The sequence below is a fragment of the Camelus dromedarius genome, chromosome 4 (assembly GCF_036321535.1).
Source record: "Camelus dromedarius isolate mCamDro1 chromosome 4, mCamDro1.pat, whole genome shotgun sequence".
NCBI classification, from domain to species: domain Eukaryota; kingdom Metazoa; phylum Chordata; class Mammalia; order Artiodactyla; family Camelidae; genus Camelus; species Camelus dromedarius.
Genome location: NC_087439.1, coordinates 97,849,760 through 97,877,591, shown reverse-complemented (window position 1 = coordinate 97,877,591; position 27,832 = coordinate 97,849,760). Strand labels below are relative to the sequence as shown.

The window sequence follows — 27,832 nt, the reverse complement described above, 5'->3', positions numbered from 1 at the left end:
TGCTGGGAAGACTGGACATCCACATGCAAAAAGATGAAGCTAGACCCTTACACAACACCATTCACAGAAGTTAGCTGAAAACAGATCAAGGACCTACACATAAGAGCTAAAAAGAGAGCTCACAAGAAATCACAGAGCAGGAGCGTCACAGCACTGACTTCACGGGCACAGGCGACAAAGGGACAGACAGACAAGCCGGTTCATCCGGAGTGAGCGCTCTGCGTCAGAGGCGCCGCCAGCAGAGTGAAGGCCGCCTGCCACACAGGAGGAGAAACGGGTGAACGGCCAGAACACACAGCAAAGTCCCACAACTCAGCAACGGCAAACAAGCCAAACAACGTGATTTTAAAAAGGGGAAAAGGGAGCTTCGGATCAAGCTGGCGGAGTGGTAGGTCCAGGAGCTCGCTTCTCCTCACGACGACAATGAAACCAGGACTGAATGCTAAACAACCATCGAGAAAAAAGACTGGAGCCTAGCAAAAAAGATCTTCTGCAACTGGAAACACAAAGAGGGAACCACAGCGGGACGGCAGGAGGGGCGTGCTCGCGATATAACTGGGCCCCATACTCCCTGGGTGGTTGACCCACAAGCTGAAGATCTGTTAAGTCGCAGAGTCCCTCCCACAGGAGTGAGAGCTCTGAGCCCCACGTCAGGCTCCCCAGCTGGGGTCCTGGCATTGGGAAGAGGAGACCCCAGGGCATCTGGTTTTGAAGGCCAGGGGGGCTTGGCTCCGGGAGCCCCATGGGACTGGGTGAAACGGAGACTCCATTCACTTGAGAAGCATACACGGAAACTCACGTGCACCAGGTCCAAGGACAGAGGCAGTGATTTCATAGGAACCTGGGCCAGGCCTGCCTGCTGGATCTGGAGGGTCACCTGGGGACGTGGGGGGTGGCTGTGGCTCACCCGGGGGACATAAAAGCTGGTGGCGGACATTCCAGGAGTGTTCATCTACATGAGCTTTCCTGGAGGCTGACATCTTGATGGGATCATTAGCACCAAGACCTAGCCCCACCCATCAGCAGACTTAAGCCACGAAGGCCTCTCTCTAGACACAGCCCTACCCACCAGAGGTCCAGGACCAGGCTGCACCCAGCAGTGGGCAGGCACTGGCTCCTCCTCCAGGAAACCTGCATAAGCCTCTAGTCCAGCCTCACCCACCAGGGGCAGATACCAGAAAGAAAACAACAGTCCCAAAGCCTGTGGAAGGAGTCCACACACACACTGAATGACAGACGATATGAGGTGTATCCTGGGGGAGGAGTATCTCCCAGGCCAAAGCACGAGCTAAAATCCCAGAAGAAGAAATAAGTGATGAGGAGACAGGCAATTCATCTGAGACAGAGTTTAAAGTAATGATGGCCAAGATGTTCAGGGAACTCGAGAGCAGTATAGATGCACAGGGTGAAGTTTTTAGCAGAGTTGGAAAATGTAAAGAATACTCAAACAGAGCTGAAGAATAAACTCACTGAAATGAACAGTCCACTAGAAGGAACCAAGAATAGACTGAACGAGGCAGAAGAACAGATCAGTGAGCTGGAAGACAGATTAGTGGAAATCACTACTTCAGAACAGAAAACAGAAAAACGAATAAAAAGGAACGAGGATAGTTTAAGAGAACTCTGGGACAACATGAAGCGCTCTAATATTCGCATTACAGGGGTCCCAGAAAGAGAAGAAAGAGAAAGGACCTGAGAGAACTTTTGGAGAGATAATCACCAAAAACTTCCCCAACTTGGGAGAGGACACAGTCGCCCAAGTCCTGGAAGCGCAGAGATTTCCACACAGGACCAACCCAAAGAGGAGCACACCAAGGCACACAGTCACCAAACTGACAACCATTAAGGATAAAGAGAAAATATTAAAATTAGCAGGAGAAAAGCAACGAATAACATACAAGGGAGCTCCCACAAGGTTTTCAGCTGACTTTTCAGCAGAAACTCTGCAGGCCAGAAGGGAGCGGCACGATATATTTAAAGTGATGTAAGGGGGAAACTTACAACCAAGAACACTCTAACAGCCAGGCTCTCGTTCAGACTCGACGGAGAAATCAAAAGCTTCACAGATAAACAAAAGCTAAAAGATTTCAGCACCACCAAACCAGCTTTACAACAAATGTTAAAGGACCTCCTCTAGTCACCAAACCGCAAGAGAACAAAAAGAAGGGAAAAAAAGAGAGACCTACAAAAAATTGTTTTGGCTGTTCGGGGTCTTCTGTGGCTCCTTATAAACTGTGGACTTGTTTGTCCTGGTTCTGTGAGGAGCGTCGCGAGCACTTTGCTGGGGGCTGCAGTGGAGCTGTGGGTTGCTCTGGGCAGCGTGGCCTCTGTGATAGTGCTGATTCTTCCAGTCCCAGAGCACAAGAAAGCTTTCCATTTCTTTGTGTCATTTCAGTTTTCAGAGTATAGGTAACCTCCTTGGTTAGGTTTATTTCTAGGTATTTTGTTGTTTTTGAGGTAATGGAAATGTCTCTGCCAATTATAAAATTCTGGTTTTTGAAGTGAAAATAAAAAGTAAATGAAGGGCCGCAAATATCCTTTTTTATGGGTGAGCTGTGTTCCATTACACATATGCTGCATCTCCATTATCTATTCAACTACTGATGTGCACTTAGGATGCTTCCGTATCTTGGTAATTATAAATAATCTTGCTGTTAATAGCAGGGTGTAGGTATCTTTCTGAGTTAATTCTTATTCTGTGGTTGGCTTTATTCCTTTGATAACTCCGTAAGTTTAAAAAACTAAAGCTCTAAATGTTCTTAGAAACAATGAACAGTACATATATGTAAATTAAAAGATATGTGTGCAGCCAAAAAAAAGATCTATCAAGCCATGAAAGACATGGGAGAAATTCAAGACATATTACTAAATGAAAGAAGCCAGTCTGAAAAGGCTACAAACTGTACGATTCCAATCAAATGACATTCTGGAAAAGGAAAAGCTACAGAAACAAAAAGACCATGGTCCAGGGGCTTGGGGAGAGAGAGGGAGGAATGAAGAGGTGGAGCACAAGGGATTTTTAGGGCAATGAAGTTATTCCGTGCGATGCTATAGTGGTGGCTACGTGTCATTATGCATCTGTCAAAACCCACAGAATGAACCCTAATGTAAACTGTGGACTTTGGTTGATAATAATGTGCCCATGTGGGTTCATCAATTGTGCCAAATATGCCACACTGATGAGGGATGTTGAGGTTAGGGGAGGATATATGTGTGAGTAGGGAGGGCTGTGTGCAAATTCTATTTTCTGCTCAGTTCTGTTGTGAACCTGAAACTGCTCTAAAAGAATAAAGTGTATTTAAAAAAATGGGAAAAGGACTTGAATAGACATTTCTCCAAAGAAGATAAACAAATGGCCAATAAGCCCATGAAAAGATGCTCAACATCACTAAACATTAGGGAAATGCAAATCAAAGCCACAGTGAATTACCATTTCACAGCCATTAGGATGGCTACTATCAAAAAAAAAAAAAAAAAAAAAAGCCAGAAAATTCAAGTGCTGGCAAGGCTGTGGAGGAACTGGAACCCTTGTGCACTGTTGGTGGGGATGTAAAATGGTATAGGCAGTGCAGAAAACGGTGGACAGTCTCAAAAAAGAATTACAAATAGAACGCCCACATCACCCAGTAATTCAGCTTCTGGGTCTGCGTCTGGGCCAGTCTGCCGGGGCTGCCATAACGAAGGGCCGCAGACTGAGCGGCTTAAACAACAGAGACGTGCTTTCTCACGGTCCTGGAGGCTGGAGGCCCAAGGGCCCAAGACTCTCGCAGGCTTGTGGACGGTGCTTTCTCGCTGTGTCCTCACAGGGCCTTTCCTCTGTGTGCACATGAGGAGGGACAGGGCTCTCTGGTGTCTGTTCCTTTCTTATCAGATGAGGGCCCCACCCTTATGACCTCATTTAACCTTAATTACCTCCCTAAATTAGGTCCTATCTCCAAATATAATCACACTAGGGGTTAGGACTTCAACGTATAAATTTTAAGGGGACACAATTCAATTCGCAACAATCCCCCAAAGAATTAAAAGCAGGGTCTTGAAAAGATATTTGTACACCCATGTTCACAGCAGTCAAAGGTGGAGGCAAGTCAAGTTCCAGCCAGGCATGAACAAATAAGCAAAATGCGGGATGTGCACGCACTGGGATGTTATGTGGCGAGAAAGGACGTTCTGACACTTGCTACAACATGTGTGAGCCTTGAGGAAACTGCAGAGTGAGACAGCCAGTCACAGAGGGACACATGCTGTGAGATTTCACTTATGTCAGGTGCCTAGCGTTACCAAAATCATAAAGCCAGAAGGTAGAGTGGTGGTCTCCAGGGGGAGGGAAATTGAGGAGTTAGTGTTTAGTGGATACAGACTTCCGGTTTTGCAAGATGAAAAGAGTTCTGGAGATAGATGGTGGTGATGGTTACACAATATGAATGTACTCAACACCACTGAACTGTACACTTAAACAGGGTTAAGATGGTCAATTTTATATTATGCATATTTTCCACAATACAAAAATTTACTTAAAAAATCACTAGGGGTGGAAATTATTTTTAAAAAGCCATTTAAAAGAACTAAGTAGAAATTCTAGCACTAAAACTGAATAACAGAAATTAAGATAATTTCTGTTTAAATTACACAGATTTAAGAGCAGATTTGATGTAACTAAAGGAAGAGTGAGTGAACTGGAACTAGAAGACAGGTCAGAAGAAACTACCTGGAATTTAGAAGAGAGACAAAAAGGTGGAGAATAAAGAAGGAAAGGTCAGGGAAATGGGCAGCAGTAAGACGGCCAAATGTATGATGTGGGCGACAGAAAGCAAGGGGATACAAAGGCAACGGCTGGAAATTTCCAGAACTGACGTCACATTGTATATTCAGTAATCCCAGTGATTCCCTACCTGGAAAAATAAAAATAAAGCTACAGAAAACAAATGCTAGAAATGCAGAAAGTCAAGAAAACAGATAAATTCCATCAAGGGCATTACAGGTAGACCGACAGCTGACTTCTCATAGGAAACAATGGGAGCTAGAAAGCAGTGGAACTGTATCTTCAGTATGCTGAAAGGAGTGTACACCGCCAGCATGCAGTCTTACGCTGAGATAAAATATCCTTTGCTACTGAAGGAAAAGTAAAGATGATTCATACAAGTAACAGACACATTCGTACATACACAGCAGACCCACACTAAAGAAATTCAAGTCGGAGTGAAGTGTCGTCAGGGGTGCCGGAAGGCTAAAGCACAAAGAAAGTGTTATGAGCTGAATGTCTGCACCGCCCGTCACTATTCCTCAGTGTGATGGTATTTGGAACTGGAGCCTTCGGGGAGTATTTGGCTCGTGAGGGTGGCGTGAATGAGCTTAGTGCCCTGAAGTGCTCCTTCTGACATGTGAGGACACAGTGAGCCAGGGAGTGGTTCCTCACCAGACACTAAATCTTCTGACCCCTGGATCTTGCACTTCCCAGCCTTCAGAACTGTAAGAAGTCAACGCTTTTTCTGTTTTTGCTTTCATTTTATTTTGTTTAAGTCACCCAGTCTATGGCATTTTCATTATAGCAACACAGCAGACTACAGCAGAAAGTATAAATCTAAATGAACATTGACCACATAAAGAAATAATATAAATAAAGCTTGGTGGAATTGTATAAGAAAAGTCTATAGAATTAAAATTAGTCACAGTAGCCTGTAAATTGGGAGAGTATAAATCATGCTAAAGAGAGCCAAAGTCACTGTATTTTCCAGGAGGAAGATAAAGGCATTAATGAGCTTACAGTGAGCACTGATTATTAAAAGTGCGTATGATTCTGCCGAGGGTAATCACTGAAAGAAGAGAAACAGTCTTTATGTCCTAATGAGAGAGGGGATAAGCTGGCATGATTAAAACACTCGACATAGAAGACGGCAAGAAAGGGGAGAGAAAGAAACACAAAGCAGGTGGGACAGACAGCACACGACCGTAGACTGAAGCTCAGCCGCACCAGTAACCCATTAAGCGGGACATCTCAACATACCTTCTCTAGCAGAACAGAGACCAGGCAGACGAAAACTATCTGTCAGGATACAGCAAATCTGAACAACGCAAATAATAATCAACCTCACAGATAACAAAAACATAATATTAAAATTTACCATATACTGACTACATGGGAAGTCTCAACAAATTTCAAATGATTACGAAAAATACAGAGTTTGTTCTCTGGCCACAGAGCAATTATACTGGAAATCATAACCCTCAAAAGGTGGAAGATTCCTGTGTGTATGGAAATTAAGAAATACACTTACAAGTCACTTTGGACAGAAAGATAACAAAAGTGTTATTTAACAGAACAATATAAGGGTATGGCGAAAGCAGAACATAGCGTGCAGTCGGCAGCCACACTTCACCACCACATTGCTCGAGGCCTGTCTACAGCAGTTCCTTTTACTCAGGGCATCATGTCCAGCCACCAAGAAGAAATTACAAGGCATAATAAAAGGTGGAAGGTGCACAGCAAGTGTCAGACATGGCAGGATGCTGGGGTTATCAGACCGGGAATTTAAAACAACTATGATTAACATGCTAAGGGCTCTGAAGGAGAAAGCAGAAAGCATGGAAGAACAGGTGGGCAATGTGAGCAGAGAGATGGATGTCCTAAGAAAGAATGAAAAGAAACGCTAGAGGTCAAAAACACTGTAAGAGAGATGAAGAGTGCCCTTGGTCGGCTCACTGGTAGACTGGGTACAGCCGAGGAAAGAATCTCTGCGCGTGTAGCTATTTCAATAGAAACCTCCAGAACTGAAAAGCAAAGAGAACAAAGACTGAAAAAAAAAAAAAAAACCCAGAACAAATTATCCAAGGACTGTTGGACAACCACAGAAGAACTGCCTTATGTGTGATGAGAACTCCAGAAGGAGAAGAAAGGAACAGAAGAAATATTTGAAACAGTAATGACTGCGGATCTCCTCAGATTAACGTTAGACAACAGACCACCGGTCTGAGAAGCTCAGAGAGCACCAGTGAGGACAGGTGCCCAAACACCCAGGCCTGTCACTTCCAAACTATAGAAAATAAAAGATGAAGAAAAATCTTGAAAGCAACCAGAGAGGGGAGCACCTTACCATGGAGGAGCAAAGGTAAGAATTAATCTGACTGTTCTTCAGAAACAATGCAAGGAAGTAGGGCGTGGAGTGAATACTTCAAGAGTTGGGAGAGAAGCAAAACCCCACCATCCTAGAACTCTGCACCCTGCAAAGGCATCCTCAGTGAAGGAGCAATGAAGCCTTTCTCAGGCAAACAAAACCTGAGGACATTTGTTGCCAGTAGACGTGCCTTGCAAGCTATGTTAAAAGAAGTCCTTTAGAGAGAAGGAAAATGATACAGGTCGAAACCTGAGTCTACATTAAGAAAGAAAGAGCACAAAAGAAGGAATAAAGGAATGAAGGTAAAATGAAAGCTTTTATTTTTCTTACTCTTAATTGATCGAACAGATAACAGTTTGTCCAAAATAATACCAACAATGTATTCCATCATACTATACAAACACACACACACACACACATATATGCTTATGTATGTAAAAAGAATGACAGCAATAATACAAGGGTGAGGAGGGCTGAATTAGAATTACTTTGTGATGATAAGGCATTCACACTACCTGAAAAGCAGTACAGTGTTATTTGAAAGTCGACTGGGACTAGTTGTGTTAAGGCAGCTAAACAGAGAAGTCGTGCATTAGACTGAGCTGGCTCTAATGCCTTGGTAGCCTATATAAGCAAACCAGATCCTAAGCCAGGATGGTTCAGTGTCTGCAAATCATACAGTGTGATACACCACGTTAAACTGAAAAATAAAAATCACTCAGTCATCTTAATAGATGCAGAAAAAGATTTTGACAAAATTCAAGACAAGGAATCCCACTCTAACCATTTTATTCAACATAGCATGGGCAGTCCCAGCCATAGCAATCAGATAAGAAAAAGAAATAAAAATGGAATTCAAGTTGGAAAGAAGTAAACTGTCACTGTTTGCAGACGACATAATACTACATACAGAAAATCCTAAAGATGCCACCAAAAAACTATTAGAACTAATAAATGAATTCAGTAAAGATGCAAGGTACAAAATTAATATACAGAAATCTGTCGCAATTCTATTCACTAACAATGAGCTATCAGAAAGAGAAATTAAGAAAATAACCCCCTTTATAATTGCATCAAAAATAATGAAATATATGGGAATAAATCTAACCAAGGAGGTAAAAGACCTGTGCTCTGAAAACTATAAGATATTAGTGAAAGAAACCTGAATACGCACAAACAAATGGAAAGAAATACCATGCTTATGGATTAGAAGGATTAATATTGTTAAAATGACCATATAAGCCAAGGAAATCTACAGATGCAGTGCAATCCTTATCAAAATACCAATGACATTTTTTTCACAGAACTAGAACACGTAATTCTAAAATCTGTATGGAAACACAGAAGACTGTGAATAGCCAAAACAATCTTGAGAAAGGAGCACAAAGCTGGAGGTATCAGCGCCCTGATTTTGACCAGCACTACAAAGCTACAGCAGTGAAAGCAGTTTGGCATTGGCACAAAAACGGAGACATAGATCAGTGGAACAGAATGGAGAATCCATAAATAAATTCACATACTTAAAGTCAATTACTCTGGGACAGAGGAGGCAAGACTATACTATGGGGAAAAGACAGCTTCTTCAATAAATGGTGTTGGGAAAACTGGACAGGGACATGCAAAAGACTCGGACTGGACTGCTTTCTCACATCATATACAAAAATAAACTCAAAGTGGATGAAGGACTTAAATATAAGACCTGAAACCATGAAACTCTTAGAAGAAAACATAAGCAATACACTCTTTCACATAAGTCTTAGATATATATATATATATATATGTATATTTTGGATCTGTCTCCTCAGGCAAGGGAAACAAAAGCAAGAATAAACAAATGGGACCACATCAAACTAAAAAGCTTTTGCACAGTGAAGGGAACCGTCAACAAAATGAAAAGGCACCCCACTGAATGGGAGAAGGCATTTGCAAATGATATATCTGCCAAGGGGTTAATATCCAAAATATACAAAGAACTCATACAACTCAACATTAAAGAAACAAACACACAAACAAAAAACAGATCTAAAAATGGGCAGAGGACCTGAGTATTTTTTCCAAGAAAGACACACAGATGCCAACAGACACATGAAAAGATGTTCAGCTTTACTATCAAAGATACTCAAATTAAAACCACAATGAGACATCACCTCACACCTGTCAGGATGGCTCTTGTCAAAAACACAAATAACAAATGTTGGTGAAGATGGGGAGGAAGGGGGTCCCTTGTGCATTGTTGGAATGGAAATTGGTGCAGCTACTATGGAGAACAGTATGGAGGTTACTACAAAAATTTAAAATAGAACTACCGTACAATCCTGTAATTCCACTTCTGGGTATTTTTCCAAAGCAAACAAAACTGCTAATTCGAAAAGATACATGCACCCTATGTTCATAGCAGCAGCATTCACAGCAGCCAAGACATAGAAGCAACCTAAGTGTCCACTGAGAGAGGAGTGGATAAAGAAGTTGTGTGTGTGTGTGTGTGTGTGTGTGTGTGTGTGTGTGTGTGTGTGTAATATTACTAAGTCATAAAAAATGACATCTTGCCATTTGTGACAATTTGAATGGACCTGGAGAGTGTTACGCTAAGTGAATGAAGCCAGACAGAGAAAGACAGATACTGTATGATTTCACTTACATGTGGAATCTAAAAAACAAATGAGTGAACAAACATAACAAGACAGAAATAGATTCATAGAGAACAAACGTTGGCCAGAGGGAGGAGAAGTGGGGGGTGAGTGACACAGGTGAGGGAGACTAAGAGGAGGTACCAACTTCCAGCTACAAAATAAGGCATCACAGGGATGAAGTGGGTAGCGTGGGGGACATAGGCAGTAGCTCTGTAATCACTTGATGTGGTGACAGACGGTGGCCTAGCGTGGGGTTCGTTCTGTAATGCATAGAAATGCCGAACTGCTATGTTGTGTGCAGAACTAACATAGCACATAGGTCACCCATACTTCATTTAAAAACCGCAAAAGGCAGCAAAGAGCAGAAGACAAAGATAGGAACGAAGAACAAAGGCAACAAGTAGAAAACAGGAACAAACACAGCAGATGTTAGTCCAGCCTCATCAGTAATCACTTTGACTGTGGTCTGAAGGCACCAATGAAGAGGCACAGTTTGTCAGAGCGGATCGAAAAGCAAGACCCAACTGTAAGCCGCCTACAAAAAACTCGCTTTAAATATAAAGATGCTCACAGATTAAGGGCAGATGGGTGGGGAAACATGCTAACACCAATCCAAAGCAAGCAAGAGCTGTGACGCTGACTTCAGACAGGAGGGACTCAAAGCAAGGGAAGCTATCAAGGGTAAAGAAGGGCATCGCGTGATGACGAAGGGGTCGCTTCTCCAGTAAGACACGGCGGTCCTCCATGCGTGTGCACACAACACCAGAGCCCCGAGCTAATAAGGCAACAGCGGACAGAGCTGCAAGGACACAGACGCGTCCACTGTCGTGGCTGGAGACACCGACACTCCTCCGTCAGAGCAGACAGATCCAGCAGGCAGAAAGCCAGGCAGGACACACCCGAACTCAACTCCACCCTCAAACAGCCAGACACACCCAATGGAGCACTCCACCAGCCGCAGCAGAGTGCGCTTTCTTCTCAAGCTCACACGGAACAGTCTCCAGGATGGACCACATTCTGGGCCACGAGACACACCATAGAAAGCAAAAAGCATAGAAATCATACAGTGTCTGCTCTCAGGCCACCGTGGAATTGAACGGGCAATCAATACACAGCACAGATAACTGGAAAGTTCCCAGTTACACAAAGGCTGCACAATATGCTTCTGAATGACACATGGGTCAAAGGAGGACGGCATGTCAAGAGAAATTAAGAGACGTTTGAACTAAATGAAAAAGGGAGTGCAACTTACCAACAATTTTGGGATGCAGTGAAAGCAGCCCCTAGACGGAAATTTGTGGAAGAATTTGAGAAAAAAATCAATAAAACTGAAAATAGGTAAAAAAATCAACAAAAACAAAAACTGGCTCTTTGAAAAGATCAATAAAATTGATAAGCCTCTAGCTAGGCCATCTATGAAAAAAAAGAGAGGACACAAATTACTGATGCCAGAAATGAACGAGGGGACAACAGTACAGGTACTGTGGCCATTTAAAGGATAATAATGAGAAAATATGAAAAAAATCTATGACCATAAATGTGACAACCTGGATGAAACAGACCAATTCCTTGAAAGACACAACCTGCCAAAACTCACACGAGAAGAAACACACCATCTGAACAAGCACACGCATCTATTAAATACACTGAATCCACAATTAGTAACCTTCCAAAACAGAAAGTGCCAGGCCCAGACGGGTCACTGATAAATTCTACCAAACGTGTAAGGAGAAATTATACCAATTCTCTACAGTCTCTTCCAGAGGACAGAAGCAGAGGAAATACTTCTGACTCATCCCCTGAGGCCAGCATTACCCTAATACCAAAACCAGACAGAGACATCGCCAGGAACGGGCACCACAGACCAGTATCTCTCGTGAACACAGATACAGAAACCCTCAACAATTAGTAAGTCAAATCCAACAACGTACAGAAAGAAGTAAACACCACAACCAACTTATCCTAGATATGCAAGGCTGGTTCAATATTCAAAAAACAAACTGATGTAATCCACCACATCAGGAGGCTAGAAAAGTCACACGATCATATCAACAGCTGCATAAAGAGCATCTGACCAAATCCAACACCCGTCATGCTGACGCCCTTCAGGAGACTGGGAGCAGAGGACGCTTCCGTAGCCTGACAAGGGACAGCTGCAAAACCCCGCTGCTAACATCGCACCAGGAGCAGGGGCAAGGCAGGGATGCCCCGCGCCGCCCGTCTTCAGTGTTTCGCTGGGAGTTCTAGCTGATGCGGCAAGAAAGGGAAAGAAACCCTCCTGCTCTGTGAAGACAGCGTCAAGGGAGTGAGAAGAAAAGCCGCTGACTTGGAGAAAATGTTTGCAAATATGATGAAGACTGTTACTCAAAATGTACAAAGAACTCTTAAAACTCAGCGATAAGAAAACAAACCACCTGATCAAAAATTGGGCCAAAGGCCTTAGGGACACGTCAGCAGAGAAGGCGGCAGATGAGCACGTGAGAAGACGCGCCACCTCACAGGTGATCGCAGAAACGCAAGTAGAAACAGTAACGAGGTACCGTGCGTGCCTGCTCGCGCGGCCCGGACCCTGACGGCACCGGGTGCCGGCGGGGACGCGGGGACGCAGAGCGCTGCAGTCACGGGAAGAGGCCGGAGCGCAGCAGGGCAGCCCCGGGGGGGAGGGGAGGACCGCCCCCCGGTCTCGGGAAGGATCCGGGCCTCCGCCCGCTCGGGGCCCCGCACGTTGGGAGACGCCCCGGGGCGGGATCTGCGCCCGGAGGAGCCGGAGCCCGAGGCCGCGCCTTGTCCAGCAGCGCCCCCTGTCTGCGGCGGAGCCCAGCTACACCCCGTTTAAAACTGGGGGCGCCGCGGGCTCCCGGTGAGAGCGGGTCCCCGCTGAGGGGGACCCGCGGGGCCTGTGACTCTCCGCCCGGTATCCCCCGGGGGGGGGGTTCGACTTGAACTTGACCCAGCAGGGCGGCCAGATGGAAAGGTGGGCCTGCCCAGAGCAGTCTCAGCCTCACAGGAAACAGCGGCCACTGCCCCTCGGCCCCCGAAGCTCAGCCACTGCCCCCCGGGACCCGCAGGCCTGCCTGACTCGCTGATGGTGTCCCCTGGGCGGCAGGCGGCCGGCGGCCGGCCCCAGCCCCAGTTCAGGAAGCCACGAAAGGCCAGTGAGCGCGGTGGGTGGACGCAGGAGCATCACCCAGGCCGTCCAGGACGCTCGCAAAGACCAGACTCGCGGGACGCTTACGACCTTCGGACGCTGCTGTGGTCTCGGGAGGGCCTGCAGACGTGTGCGGCCACGCCTGGCCCCGGGGGCCACGTGCGGTCTCCATGCTTACTCTTCTGTGTTCCTTCTGTTTCTGTTTTTCCAGCACTCTGAGCTCCCAGGTCAGCTCCGGGAGGCCCGGGCAGGGCTCCGCGGGCGGCGCTCGCTGGAGCACCGCTGCCCGCCCGCTCACACACCGTCTCCGGGTGCTCGGAGCTGAGCAGCGAGGCAGAGGCCTCCCGGCCGCGAGCCCACGGGGGTTCACGACCCGGGCCTTTACAGAAAAGCCGGCGGCCCTGTCTCCTGGCGAGGCTGCCACTTGGCAGGGCACAGCCTGGCCGACAAAGACGCCCACCTCTGGGGCCCGCTGACGTGGAACAGGCAGCCGCTGCGGGTGACATGGTCTGGGTGCCCCCGCTTCCCTCCTCGTACCAGAGATGGCAGCGCGGCCCCCACCACGGACCTGGCGGAAGGAAGGCTCTGTGTCGGAGGCGCAGAAGCCACTGCCTCAGCCACTGTCTCCACTGAAGCTGGCCTGCTGTCTCACTGAGAAGGACCTCTGACCCCTCCCAGGCCCACCAAGGGGTCTCCTGCTGTGGACGCGTTTGCGCCGTCATGCTGTTGTTCCGGCCTGATCAGCCCCCTCTGGCCACAGCACTGCCACCGCCGACGTCCTGATTGTTTGTGTCTGACAGTGATGGGCCTGTGGCCTCGGAGGCAACCCTGCAGCGGTCACAGTCAGATGTCCGATGGCATTCCTGGCTCCCCCCCATCCGTGGGGGTCTGGAGCTATGAGCCCTGGCTCGGCCTCCTCAGAATCACCACAGAGGTGTGTCCTCTTCCGCTGAGCCTGCCCAGTCCACGCAGTTTGTCTCCCCTGGGCTGCCCTCTGCGTTGTGGCTGGGACACAAGGGAAGGGCCTATCTGGGCTACACAGAACTACTTGGAAAAACGGGAACCTGCCTGACCACTCCCGGGCGCAGTGGTGCGTGGTTGGTGCCTCCCAGGTGACGGGGCCTCGGGATTCAAACCTCACTCTCTTGCTGCGCTGCCAGAGTCCGTGGTCATGGAGGCACGGTCACTGCCATTGTCATCTGAGGTGGTTCGTGGGGGCCGCTGTAGGGGCCACAACAGTGTCTGTAAATTTTACAGCAATGCCCTGAGCCCTCCCGGTGAACAGTCTGGTATGAGTAGGGATGGTTGTGGGGAGGAGATGACCGTTACCGGGATGGGCACACTGGTTTCGGGGCCGAGGAGCGTTGATCAGGCACCTGGGCAGGGACCACCTCAGAGCCGGGCGGCAGCGGTAGGTGACTGCTCTTTGCCCCGAGATCCAGCACCTGGCAAAGGCCCCATGGCCCCCCTGAGTCAGGGTTTGCATCCCTTTCTGTGAGTGATGAAGATGGAAAAGCCACGGGCACTCTGGTCACCAACTGTTCTGTGTCTGCCGCCTGAAGGTGGGCCCCACCCTCCTTGCAGGCAGACGCACGTGGCACCGCCTCGACTCCATCTTACAGACACCAGTTCATGCTCGGCCTCGGGTCATGTTGTGTGTGGTGACTGAGGCCACAAATGCTCGGCGACACAGCCCTCAGACCCTAACCAGACTGGTGGAGTCAACCATCCCAGTCTGCCTGTGACTGGGGGGACCTGGGATTCCAGATTTTCAGTGTAAAGCCAAGAAGGTTTGGGTAAAGCAGGCTGAGTTGGTTACCTGGACGGGAGTCACTTTTAAGGCCCATTTACTGCCTCTGTCATGACCAGCGGTGGTGTCAAAGATAAGCTGGGTGGTCTGAACCCTTGCGTGGGTCATAACGGATGGTGGTCTGGCCCCTCTGGGACCCGTGTGGAGCCAGCTGCACCTGGGGCCTGGGTAGCTCATCTTGCACCACACAGGGTCCTGTGTGTCCAGCTGAGTTAAAGGTGGTGAGAGACGGTCACTTGGATTTGGTCCTGGCTCTGCTAGTCCAAGTAGCCGGAGTGGCCGATGAAACAGCAGACTCGTGTGCAAATTTGAGCTTGTCCAAGAGCGTGGGGCCAAGCAGGTGGCCGTGGGCCCTGAGGGCCTCTGCGAGCTTTCTGTCTTCCCTTGCCTGGGCCACGTGTTTGGGTTGTGTTTGCAGAGAACAGCCTTGAGTGACAAGGTGTTGTCTCTGGGGGACAATGGCAGGCTTGCTGTGGAAGAGATGGGGTCCCCAAACTCAGGGTTTCCTGGCTGTGATGGAAGCCTGAGGTCTGGGTTCCATCTGCCTGGCCCCTCCATGTGGCCTTGTGGGACCTGGAGAGCCAGGGCCACCAATGCAAACCACGTGCTGTGCCCCTCGCTTTGCCACGAATCCTGACGTCCCAGGTGTGTTTCTGACCAGGGAGTCGCGGGCCTCTGGCAGCATCTGCCACCCAGGGGCAGGCTGGTGCTGGCTTGTAAGGAGGGTCTCATCAAATCCCAGACCTCAGCAGTTGTATGTGAATAACCTTGAAGTTGTATGTAAAATGGATTTTTTCTCTAGAAAAACATAACTTAAATGCAAGCAGAAATGGAAAACCTATTTTTATACAAGCATGAAGAAATTCAAGTAGTGTTCAAAATGTTCCCACCAAGAAAACTCTAGGTCCAGATCGCGTCACCAGAGAGCATAACCAGACATTCAAGAAACAAGTCCAGAGATACGTGAGCTCCTCCAAACAGAAGAGTTCATTTCATGAGCCTAGCATAACCTCGATGCTGAACTATAACCAGGCAGTACATGGAGGGACTAAAATTCAAAAAGGCCAGTCTCACACAGAAGTTGCCTGAATCTTAACACGTTACTAGCAAACCGAATCCAGCAATACATAAATCGGATCAATAATTCATCAGTGCAAACGTGGATTTCTGTTAGGAATGCAGGCTAGTCTTTGCATTAGAAAAGCAATTGGTTTAATTAATTTAAATGACCAGTGTAAAAGGTTAAAGGTGAAAATCATATAATCATCTTAATAGGTACAGAGATGGCTTGTAGCAAGAGCCAACACCGTACATGATGGACATTCTCAGAATATGAGACGTGGGGACGTGAGGGGACATCCTAATCCGATAAAGGGGACCTTGAACATCACGCTGGATGGTGAGATATGGGGCACTTTCCTTTTGGGATCAGAAAAAAGACAAGGACCTGCTAACACCGCATCTGCTAGACACTGTGTCCAGCCAACAGGGTGAAGCGAAAGACGAATCGAAGTGTCACACGACCAGAAAGGGAGAAACACAGCCATCATTAGCTGCACAGGACACGGATGCGAATGTGGAAAATTCAAAAGCATCCCCAGATAATTTAGTAAAATTAGTAACAGGTTTGGTCTGGTTGTTAAAGATAAAATTAGGAAATCCATTGTGCTTCTACGCAGCAGCAAAAAAAACCGTCAAAAAAGAAATTAAAGATGCTCCCAAGAGCAGTATAGGAAACACCAACTGCTAAGCGTCGCTCTAACAGGAGCTGTGCAGCACTTGCCCGCAGTCAGCTCTGGAACCGTCGAGAACTTTGAGGGCGGTCTGCACGCACTCAGAAGCCTGCCGCGCTCCTGGGCGGCGCGAGTTGATGTTGTGGAGACGCCGGTTCTCACGGGGGTCTGTGCGCTCCATGCCACCTCCGCAAAAACCCCGGTGGGGGTGTGTGTGTGTGTGTGTGTGTGTGTGTAACCCGACAAGCCAGTTCTGCTTTTATGTGACAACGCAAAGCTGGGGATGGCCCCGACTCCCTTGAGAGGAACAAGATGGAAGGACTTGCTCCGACAGACGCTGAGCCCTGTCAGCGTGGACAGCAGCCGGCTCGTGCTGCCCGGGGCAGGCGGGCAGGAGGCAGGAGACTGCCCGTCCCCTCAGCAGGGGGCCGGGGTGGCCCCACTCCTTTAAAGCGGAGACCGCTGGGCCCCTGACCCCCGCCGCACGCAAAGCCCGGTGTGCAGGCCCCACGGTGCGCACACGCAGGCCGCACAGCAGGGAGGCTGCTGGGGGCAGCAGGGAGGCTGCGCCCTCGACTTTGATGGCGGGGTGCAGGGGGGCGCTCAGCGGTAGAGCACGAGCTTAGCGTGCACGAGATCCGCGTTCCATCCCCAGTGCCTCCGTTAAATAAATAAATATAAAATTAAAAAAAGAGAAATGAAATGTATGAAAGGTAAAATGGGGCGCACAGCCTGCAACTGTAAGAACAGACGAGACATTAACACCTTAGCAGCAAGAGCGCCTGCTCACCCCGAGGAGAGAGTGAGGCGCGGCCCGGAAGACGGGGCGACCCCTGCTGCCTGTGGCGCTGGGGCCTGGCGTTGGGGCTGAGCCCCACAGATGAGCGAGGAGAAGTGAGCTCGGGAGCGAGCCAGGAAGGACTCCAACAGCGGGTTTATGAACGAGGAGATCCAGCGGGAAGCGAGTGCGTGTGCGATGTGCTCCGTCTCACGAGTGGAACAGAACGTCAAAGCCACGCGAACCACCGCCCGCCCGCGGGGCTGGCGGGCGCGGGGAGCGCCCAGGGCTCTGGGTCTAACGTGACGGACACAGGAGCGGCCCCGCCCAGCCGCCCACTCCGATCTGGACTCTTGGGACGTGGGTTCCACATGTTCCCGAACAGCAGCCTTAAGAATAGCCTGGGGGAGGGGGGCACAGCTCAGCGGGAGCGTGTGCGCTTAGCGTGCACGGGGTCCTGGGTTCAATCCCCAGTCCCTCCCTTCTCTGTAATGTAGTCTGACTGTGATGTGGACCCCTTCATGTGAACGACCCCTTCAGCACACACTGGTTCGGTAAAGATAGAATAAAGTTAAAAGAAGAATGGTCTAAGTAGGAACGCAACACGTCCACCACAGTGAGACAGAGGAATGACTTGCAGATGCTTCGTGCGGTTACACAGCGATGGCACCGGACCAAGATGCCCCGGAGAACACGGAGCACCCGCCTGACGACCGTGAGTGGGGAGGCCAGGTGCAGGGAGAGGTGCAGGCGGCCCTGGTGGGGTGCCCGGCGGGGGCAGGGCAGGGCCCGCACCCCTGGGGCCGTGGGGGTGGGTTTGCTTGGGGCTGTTCCGTGGAGGCTGCTTTTTTGCTGCAGATTTACGTTGGGTTCCCTTTTCTGCACGTGTTTAGGGAAAGAGAGTTCGGGGGAGCTGTGGCAGTGGGGTGGGAGGGGATGCACAGCTGGGGGGCGGGAGGCCCCTGCAGGCCAGCGTGGGCGTCCCTGGGGCGGGGCTGGGGCCACGGGCGGACCAGGGCCACCTGCTGGGTGGGACCTGCCGTCACTGCCTCCCTGCAGCCCGCACACCCTCCTCCTCAGCTGGCCCCGCTCCCTGTGGCTCCTGCAGACACAGCCCGGAGTTTCCTTCCTGCCTTTGAAGTCAGGGCTCAGGTGTGTGTGGTGTGTGCGGGCCTCCCTGCCACACCGTCCCCCGAGCCCTGCACTTGGCCTCATTCTGCTCTCCTCTCCCCTCACCTCCTCCCGCCCCAGGCCGCTGCTGCCCTCCCCATGGGGTGTGGGCCTGGAGCCCGGCGGCCAGGAACAAGGCAGAACAAGCCGGCCCTGTTCCCCTGCCAGGACCAGGCGGGCCGGGACCATGGCCGAGAAGGCAGTGGGGCCCCCGCGCTGAGCAAGCCGGCTGCTGGCAGGCGCACACCTGGACAGGGACCTCGCTGGACCTGACCCGGGAGCTGGGTGCAGCTGATGCAGGGCGGGGAGCCGGGGTGCGGGGAGCCGCGCGGCAGCCCCTCTCCACCCCATGCTGGGGTCCCTCTCCTCCTTCAGAGCTGGGCCAATGCCACTTCCCACTAAATACCGATTTGATTATTATTATTTTTCTACTTGCAATAGCACTTGGTGAAACACGCAGTATAGACAGGAGAGCAGGAGAAAGGAGTGGAATTCGGTCCCCCGCCCGGTGCCGGCAGGCTGTTCTGCCTCTGGTGTCTCGGAACCTGACGTGGGCCTGGCTGTTGGTTGGGGTCCAGGGCCTAGAACTTGCCGCCCGCACCCACTGCCCCTGAGGGCACGAGGCTGTCCAGGTGGACCTGCCCAGCCCAGCGCAGCCTCTCAGGACACTGGCAGAAACGCGGGAGACCCTGGGAGCGGGCAGGGAGGGCACAAGCGTGCTTGGAGCTGGTCTGCAGGGCCTTGGCTCAGCGTTCCCCGCAACCCTCCCTGGCCCCTCCCTGCAGATCCTGACGTCCAGGGCCCCCCACCACTGTGGCCACCCTCTGGTCTCCCCAAGCCTAGGCTGAGAACACAGGGCGCCAGGGTGGGGCTCGCAGCCGGGCTGCCCTGTGAAGTCTGTGTGTGGATGGGCCGAGTGCGGGGCAGGCGGCTGGCAGGTGCACCCTCCTCTCCCAGGCCTGCCCGAGCGAGCCTGCAAACTTAGTGGGGAGTCGCAGGTCATGGCCTGGGCTGTTCCCCTGGGGAGGCCCTGAGGCCATGAGCAGCAGGAAGCGGCCTGCTCTGTGAGGGGGAGGCTACCCTTGACCTGGGGGTGCACGTGGCCAAGGGGCCGGCGGCAGGAGCCCAGGCCTTTCCCGTAGGACGGGCCAGCCCTCCCGGGTCCAGGAGAACGCGCAGACTGTGCTGGTGGCATTTCCGACTTGGATGAAACCAGGAAAGAGGGGAAGTGTCCTGGAGAGTCTCCTGGAGGCCACTTCCAGCAGAAAGCGGGTGACGTGGTCTGGCCGGTCCCCGAGCCGGGGAGCTTGAGGACTGGCTGGTGCCCCCTCACTGGGCCAGGGGCTGCCCTGGGCCGGGCGGGCAGGCCTGGAGGGGAGCCAGGGACCCAGTGCCCTAGCTCTGCAAACATCAGCTCAGAAAGGGCGGGGCCTTGTTCCTGCTTTGATTTTGCTGCCAAAAATAAAACAATAAACCTCCGAGGCCTTTCATAAGCTTGTTTTGAAAAATGTAGGCACGTCTTTTATTTCCTGGCAGCTTTCTGGGTAACTAGGATTCCTTCCACAAGCACAGCTGGGGGCTGAAGTCCTGCTCACAGGGCAGCTGTGGTCAGGGCCCTGGGCCCACGGTCAAGGTGGGGCCCTGGACACCCTGCATGCCCAGCCTGGCAAGGAGGGGAGACTGGCCCTGGGCTGAGCACCCTGTGTGCCAGGCGGGCCTCAGGCAGCAGCACGCGTGGCTGCTGGGGGGCCAGGAGGCGGGGGAAGGAGCCCCCAGGGCTGACCAGGGTGCGTCCCGCAGGAAGGGTGCCCGGTTGCCGAACTGAAGGAGGGATTCCCTGCTGGGTGGGGCAGCAGAAGCAGTGATGGAGGACAGCCCTTCCCTCCCGGGCCAGGGTCTCTGGGCTGCACGCCTGGGGCTGCACTTCCTGATGTCCGTTGTCCAGGGCCTCTCTGTGGCCACCCTCTGGCCCCCTGCTGGGCCTATGGCCCTGAGCCCCTCCGACAGGGGCTGCCTCTTCCAGGCGTCCAAGCACCTGTCCCTACAGTGCGCTGTCCTCACTGCTGCTCCCTCTCGCCCAGCCCTCCCCTCCCTGTGTAGAAGGCAGCTCCCGCCTCCCCTCCCTACAGAGCCACTTTCTTGCCTCTTCTCTGGCACACCTGGGCCAGGTGCCCCTCCAGGGCCAAATTCCCAGCTCCCCAGAGGCCCCTGGATATGCCCTGCCCGTGGGCTGCAGTCCCACACCACCGGGGCATCCACGCCCTCCCTCTGCGCCCATCGCCAGCCTGCCCACAGCCTCCTGGCTTCTCCTGAGACCTCGCTGCCCCTGCATCACTGCGGCCACCGCAGCTAGAGTGCGGATCTCCAAGTGCAGACTGGGTGTGTCCCAGCTGCCACGCGCCTAGGCCCCTCCCCTGCCAGTCTCACCTCTGGGGACAGTGGGACCCCAGCCCTACCCCAGGCCCGCCCCCAGCAGGGCTCTGAGGCTGTCTCCCCCAAGCAGGTCCAGGGTGCATTTGTTGCAGAATGTGCCTGAGGGCCCCAGGGTCTGTGCCTGGCCCTGGACCGGGTGGCCCTGGGCACAGGGTGGTCCTGGGCTGCCTCCCTGTGTGGAGGGTGTGGGGTCCGGGGCCTGTGCCTGGGCCCTGTCCCCCCGACTCCTCCTACCCTGGGCTCAGCCCACGGAGCCCAGACTTACGCGCTGCTGAGTCTGAGGGCTGGGGAGTGGGGCTGTGGCCGCACGCACAGCAGCGGTTTAAGGAGTGACTTGCGCCACTTTGCAAAGAAGCAGTTTATAACTATTGAGGCTCTGAGGCTGGACCCCTTGGTCCAGCTGGGCAGTCTTCCAGGCCACCCAATCACTGACCCACAGAAGCAGTGTCCACGGGGCTCTGTCCTTGGGCCTGCCCACTGCCCCTACCCCAACCCTGGATCGCACCACCAGGATACCTGTCTGGCCTAGAAGCTGGCCAGGGCCCTGTGGCACAGCTGCATTTCCGCCGTGCTCCCGGGGGACCCGCAGCACCGCCGGGTGAGATGGGCAGGCGCCAGGCGGCCCTGGGGCTGAGGGCGTGCCCGCCTTGGGCCAGGTGACGTGGCTACCTTCACTCGCAGAGGGGGATAGATGAGGACGCCCTCGGGGCAGCAGGGGGCAATAGGAAGACATCACAAAGTACACTCCTTGGGCCCCATCCGGCCCACCTGGAGGATTTCTTGGAAGGAAAGGAAAGAACAGCAGACCTGGATAAGGATGCTGTGCACCAGAGCATGCTGGGAGTCGCCAAAACCGCCCACAGGGTCAACCACCAGTGACTGGTTAAAAGAATTACGGTAGAGCCAGAGGGTGGACTACTACACTGCCCCCAAAGGCATGTCTTTGAAGCAAAGTTAAGGCATTGGAAAATGCTCCTGGTACACTACTGATGGAAACGTGGGAGCTTGTATGAAGTGGTGACCCCAGATACGCTTGGAAACACATCAGGAAGGGGTCCACCAAAATGTCCAGAGCGCTTCCTCCCGGATGACGGAATTACGGGTGCATCATCCCATCCATCAGATGGTGAACAGCCAACAGGTATGGAGCTGCTCCCAGGGGCTGGCGCTCTCACAAAACAAATGTTACTTTAAACCTAAAATGAAACCCTGCTGCAAGCGCACATCAGAGCCTGGACTCAGAGCCAGGGCTCAGGCGAGGTTTCAGGAAGAATGAGTGAATAAAGGGATCAGGGAACCAGTCGCTGGTGAGTGAACGGTGAGCGTCCACGGGCACGGTCCGGTGAACCTGGCGCATCCGGCTGCGAAGTTCCCGGGGCCTGGGGCAGTGCGAACAGAAGGCTGCTCCGCTGGAGGCACCCCTGGGGCAGCTTTATGTTTTGCTACAATGTCACAATTGCAAGGAACTCCTCACTCTTTTGAGCCACACTCACCAAATGCTAGGATTCTGCCCCCTTCGCTTTATCATTTTCTCTCTTTCTATGTAGATAAATGTTTCCTGAACCGTTGAGAGTGTCTTTCAGAAGCAGTGACCCTTTACCCCCTAGACGCTTCAGTGTGCACTTCCCCTGAGCATGGACTCTGATGTGAACGGACGCAACTCCCCGGAGCATCATGTGGGGCCTTCTCCACCGTTTAAGCATTTAACTGTCTGTTTACTGACATTGGCGTGGACTCACTGGTTCCCCTTTACTTAGTGGGCCAGAACCTGTCACTGCCGCACTGTAATGCGTAACTTGTCCAGACGCAGCTGCGGGAGCCCCTTTCCGGCCGCCCGTGTCCTCTTCCTGCATCCCAGTCGTTCTCTGCACACTCGATTACTTCCTGGCACAAGATTCTCCAAGCTCATTTTGAATGTTTCCTGCCACGGCCGTGTAATCTCCAAAAAGCCCCAGTTCCTTTCAGAGGAGCTGGTATGTAGCAACCAGGAACTGGGCACCAGGAGTCCTTGTGGCTGTTTTATTTTATTTCATTTCATTTTTTTGCCACTTGATGAGCATTTCCTGGGTGTCTGCTTGACAAAGGAGGCATCATGCTTGCATGTCCCTCCGTGGACACAGCTAGGAGAAACACATGTGCAGATGCACATGTGCATGTACGTGTGAACCTATGCCCCCTCTCACGACACAGAAATGCATCCGTACACACGTGTGCAGTCTGTGCACTGATGTGCACAGACAAGACAGACACCAAACAAGGAGACAACTGGGCAACTGAGGGGTCAGAGGCAACGCAGGGGGAGCCCAAGGACGGGGCTGGGGGGAGCAGGGGCTGTTCCGGGAAGGAGACCTGCCTGTCCTGGGAGAAGCCCCCCATCACATCACAAGGGCTAAGGGTGGCCTGTCCTGTGCGGCTGGAGCAGAGGGAGCTGGGGGACGTGGCGGGGATCTGAGGACAGACCACCCAGCCTCAAGGCCGGGGGCGGGCAAGGGCAGGAAGGAGAGGGGGGGTCTTGTTCACACTGGCTGGGGCGCCCTCAGCCAGCCGCCCCACGGACAGGCGCACGGGGCAGGGCCAGGAGCTGGAGGCCAGCGTTCCAAGGCAGGGCTGCCAGGTCCAGCTGCCTGCTCTGACCACGTGGGGACGAGGGGAGGGAGGGAGGGAGGGAGGGAGGCCTCAAGGCTGCCTGACCGCTGGGACAGTGGGTCCAGGGAGGAAGCAGGACTTGTGTGGGTGGATCGGGAAGGAGGCGGCTGGACACAGGAATCTGGGGGCCCCTGAATCTGCATTTGGAGGCTGTTTCCTCATCTGTGCGGGGGGTGACAATGCTGCCTGCCCTCTGACGGGCCGCCAGGGAGGTCCCGGCGGAAGGCCTGCCCTGGTTCTCGCTCTCCACAGAGTTGCCAGACCATTCCAGGACCCTCCCTGGACTCCTTCCTGCCCAGTTCCACCTCCCAGAGCCCCTTCCTCCTGCTCCCCTCCTCCCCGGGCACCGCCAGGAAGAGGGCACAGAGTAAGACTTCTGCCACCAGCCCTGCCTCCAACTCATGGTTTTGTCCTGTGTCAGGGTAGATTTTCCAGATGGCGTGGAGCTGGTGGCTAGACAGCTGTGACGCGGCTGGCTGGGTACGTGTCATGGATGTACTTGGATGGGGTGCTTGCTGCACAGGTGGGGAAACTGGGGTTCATGGAGGAGATGTGCAGCCCCGGTCCCGGCTGCCTGCAGAGCCCCCCTGTGGGTGAGCTGGGAGAGGCAGGGTGGGGACTGTGCCCGCAGAGTGGGGTTGCCAGAGCCTGAGTGGATACCAGGTGTGGAGCAAGCCATGCCTGGGGCACTGGAGGGAGGTGCTGCTGGCCAGAGCGCAGGTCACATCATGCCTTCCCTCTGGGCGCCCATCCCGGCCCCACGCCCTTCCTGTCTCCAGCTCAAGGCTCTAGGTCTGGGACTGGCCTCAAGGTGTTCCAAAAGACAAGGAGGGAGGAGTCTCTAAGACCCAGTGGTCAAGGGGTGTCAGAGCACTGCGGCTGAGAGGCCAGCAGGCGCTGGAAGAGGCTTGGGGGGGGGGTGGAGAGGGACACCCCGCGTACCACCCCCATTGGCGCAGTCTCAGAGACATGATGGTGGACCCCACACCCGTGTCTCAGCCACTGCACCCTTGTAACAGACTTGCGGACCCTTGCAAGGTGCCCATACCTTCATGGATGCCGCCCACCCAACACTCCCTTCCCCAGAGGGGAAGTCCTGCCTGAGGCCACCAGCTGGGGCTCCTGATGCCAAATCAACCCAGATCTCCCTCTGCAGCCCCCAGCCCCCACCCTGGGGGCCGCACCTGGGGGCTTCTGTGGGGAAGGAGGATCTCTGAACCACCACTGGCCAGGCTCACCGCACTCAGCCCCAGACGGGCCCCCAGCGCTCACTGCCGTCTCTCCCCATGAACTGCTGTCCAGCTCCCAGCAGGGAGGTTCCCACTTAGCGCGGTTGCGACGGCCCCAAGCTCACCCCCAGCAGCGCCGGCCTGGTTTGCGTTTCAAACCTCAGCAATAAAACAGACTCTCAACCACGTTCAGAGCCTTACGACTCGGCACAGACAGCTGCTGGGACATGAGAAGGAAGCAAGGCGCTGGAGCTTCCAGAAAGGCGGCCCCCACGGGCAGCAGGACCGGGGCCTTGCTAGGGCCACAGTCTGTGGCTGTGTCTGATGAAGACTCAGAAGGCATGACCTCCATGCATGGTCACTGGCGTGTGGGCAGAGCCCCAGAGCTGAGGTCCTCACACCCACCATGCATCCATTCCCTCAACAATCCTGCTCTTTGCCAAGCACTGGGTTGGGGGCTGAGGGGGTGTCCAGCCCTGGAGGGTCCTCACTTGGCCAGATGCAGGCACCTGGGCTCAGGGCTGGCTGCCAGGGTTGGAGCCAGGGGTGTGCAGGGAAGTGTCCTCTCCGCTGGGTAGGCTGGGAGGCACCTGGTCTGACCCACTTGCTTTGGAATAAATGCCTTCTCTTCTGTGTTTGGCTTCAATTCTAACCCTCCTGCCTGCTCCCTCCTTGACCACAGAACCCTCAGAGTAGTCCTGGGCATCCTCCACCTCAAGACTTCCGTTGTCTTCCCTACGGAGTAAAGAGAAGGTGAAGTGGGCTGACTGTGTCCCTGTGGGCGAGTGTTTGCCAGATAACATCTCTGTTTCAAGGAAAAGGTCTTGTGAACGTGTTGCCAGCATCCGCAGCGCCCGTTCGCTTTGTGGGTCTTTCCCCTGCAGGGCCACGTCTCCTAGGTGTTTGGCAAGGGCAGGTGTTTGTGGCGAGGCTGCTAAGAGGGCCAACTGTTTTCTAGTATTTTCACCTATGACTTTGGTGAGACGGTTGCGCACGGCCCAGATGCCTGAGGAACATTTTGACAGAGTCGCTCTGTTAAGGTGGTGCCAATGTTCGTTTCCCACTTCTAAGATGTACGGCCGCCTCTGGCTCCCGCAGGCCCTGAGCACAGCTGAGCTCCGCCCCCCCCACCCCATATTGTCCGCCGGTCCCAGAGGGTGGGGCACCTACAGAGAGAACGGCTGCCCCCGGTCACAGTGGTAGAGGGAGCAATGATGTTGGCTGTGGCGGGTGGAAGGCAGCGGTGCTGACGGAGCAGGTGGCACGGCAGGTGGGGGAGCTGGTGGTGTGGTGGTGGTGCTGACGGGTTGATGGCAGGGCAGATGGTGGAGGCGGTGGTGCCAATGGTGAGGCTGATGGTGGGGGTGATGGCAGAGATGGTGAAGCAGAAGGTAGAGGTGGTAGTGGTGGCACTGTAAGGGGCTGAGGCGGGGGCGACGGCGTGGAGGGAGCCACACATCAGCCTGGCCCAGCACTGTTCCAGCAGAGATTTAGGGGACAGCAGGTGCCAGCGCACAGCAGCCCACCCACAGTAAATGCCCAATGCACTGACGAGGCGCAACATTTCATCCCCTCAGCGGCCCAGGGCCCCACCCCAGGACGGGGGAGACAGAACTGGCACTGAGATGTCACCCTGCAGCCTGAGCTGTTCCTGCCCTCCTGAGTTCCTGGCCCCACAGCTCCCACTGGGAGTCCTGCTTGAAGGGTCTGGGCCTGAGTGGCCAGCCCCAGACTCCAGAGGAGAGGGAGAGGGAAAGGGGGCTCAGAGAGGACAGGCCTGCAGAGTCCCCCACACCACCCCCAGTTGCCACCTAGGGGGTCTACAAAGAAGCAGGCCCCTCCCTGAATGTCTGGGCAGGTCCCCAGCCTCTTGGCAGGGGGCCTCAAGGTGTCAGCTGGGGGCGGGGACCACGTGGCCCTGGGAGGGGCTGAGACCTCGGCAGGCCGAGTGAGGGCCTGAAAGGGCCAGGTGTCTCACTGGGAAACTGAGGACCCAGGTAGCACTTGCCGGGTGTCACACTGCTGTTGGTGAGGGAACCAGGAGAGTCTTCCCTCACTGAGCAGGGGACCAGTTCGGGGGGAGGGGGGCTGAACATGATCACTGCGCGCTGCCCAAGCTCCAGGCGGCCGGGCAGAGGCGAGGGACCCGGACGGGCGCGGCGCTGGACTCGCCAAGGTGGCCGGGCTGCAGCTCGCACCCCCACCCCCGCCCGCCTCTCCGCGGGCCGCTGTCCGGCCTTGGCCGCCGGAGGGAGGAAGCCTGTCCTCATTCCACCTCTGGCCGCCGCGGTGCCAAGTTGCTGGCGGCGGCCGGAGTCGGGGCCGGCGGGCAGCGGCCGGGGCGCAGCGCCCTCCCTGGCGCCCCCCGCGGGCTCGGGTTACTCACGTAGAGTCCGGAGTGCTCGGAGCCGAAGAACGGGAAGGGCACGGAGAGCGGCCGCAGCCCCGAGCCGCCGTCGTCCTGCTTGGGGGTGACGGCGTCGCCGCGCTCCGCGCCGAACGGGTAGAAGTCGGCGAGGGCCACCGCGCCGCGCACGTCGCGCACCCCGAGTCCGAGGGCCGCGGCCAAGAGCAGCGCCCAGGTGGCGCCGGGCCGCATCTCCGGGGGTCGGCGGGAGGGGACAGAGCGGGGACGGAGCAGGGACGCAGCTGGGACACAGCGGGGCGGAGGGGGACGCGGCGGAAACACAGCGGGGACGGACAGGGACGGAGCGGGAACACAGCGGGACGGAGAGGCGACGCGGCAGGATGCAGCGGGATGGAGCGGCTCTGCGCGGCCCCCGCGGGGCTGGGGCGAGGCCGCGGTCGGGAGCGGCCGGCAGGGCCGGGCGGGTGTGCGGGGAAACGCGGGCGCGCCGCTGGTGGGCTCCCCGCGACCCGCGCCCGCTCGGCCGGGAGGCGCTCAGGTCGCCTCTGGCGGAGGAAGGCGCCGGGCGGGACCGCGTTCGGGACCGGGCCCGCCCCTGGGGCCGCGATTTAAATACCCAGCCGGGCGGACCCTCGGGCCGGGGCGGGGCCGGGGCGGGCCATGCAAATAAGGCGGCTCTTAAAGCGCCAGGCCTGGCGGGAGGCCCAGCCCCCGGGTCCCCGGGCCCCCGCCCCGCGCCCGTGCCCGCCCGGGGTGCGCTGGCCTGGGCAGTGGCGAG

At 54.1% G+C, this 27,832-nt stretch overlaps 2 protein-coding genes across 5 annotated transcripts in view; one reads left to right on the top strand and one right to left on the bottom strand.

The window, feature by feature from the left end:
- Positions 1-20,270, top strand: part of MTERF4 (mitochondrial transcription termination factor 4) — a 76,564-nt gene extending 56,294 nt beyond the window's left edge. The window contains exons 4-5 of one of the 2 annotated variants that reach the window (XM_064485367.1): positions 17,849-17,923; positions 18,268-20,270. In XM_064485367.1, coding sequence (XP_064341437.1) covers positions 17,849-17,923; positions 18,268-18,651 — 459 coding nt within the window. In that variant the 3' untranslated portion in view covers positions 18,652-20,270. The remainder of the gene's footprint in view (positions 1-17,848; positions 17,924-18,267) is intronic. The other variant, XM_064485366.1, reaches the window with a different exon arrangement.
- SNED1 (sushi, nidogen and EGF like domains 1) overlaps positions 1-27,602 on the bottom strand; it is a 77,577-nt gene extending 49,975 nt beyond the window's left edge. For all 3 annotated transcript variants that reach the window (XM_064485363.1, XM_064485364.1, XM_064485365.1), the window contains exon 1: positions 27,073-27,602. In XM_064485363.1, the coding sequence (XP_064341433.1) occupies positions 27,073-27,285 (213 nt within the window). In that variant the 5' untranslated portion in view covers positions 27,286-27,602. The remainder of the gene's footprint in view (positions 1-27,072) is intronic.
- Positions 27,603-27,832: the final 230 nt, after the last annotated feature.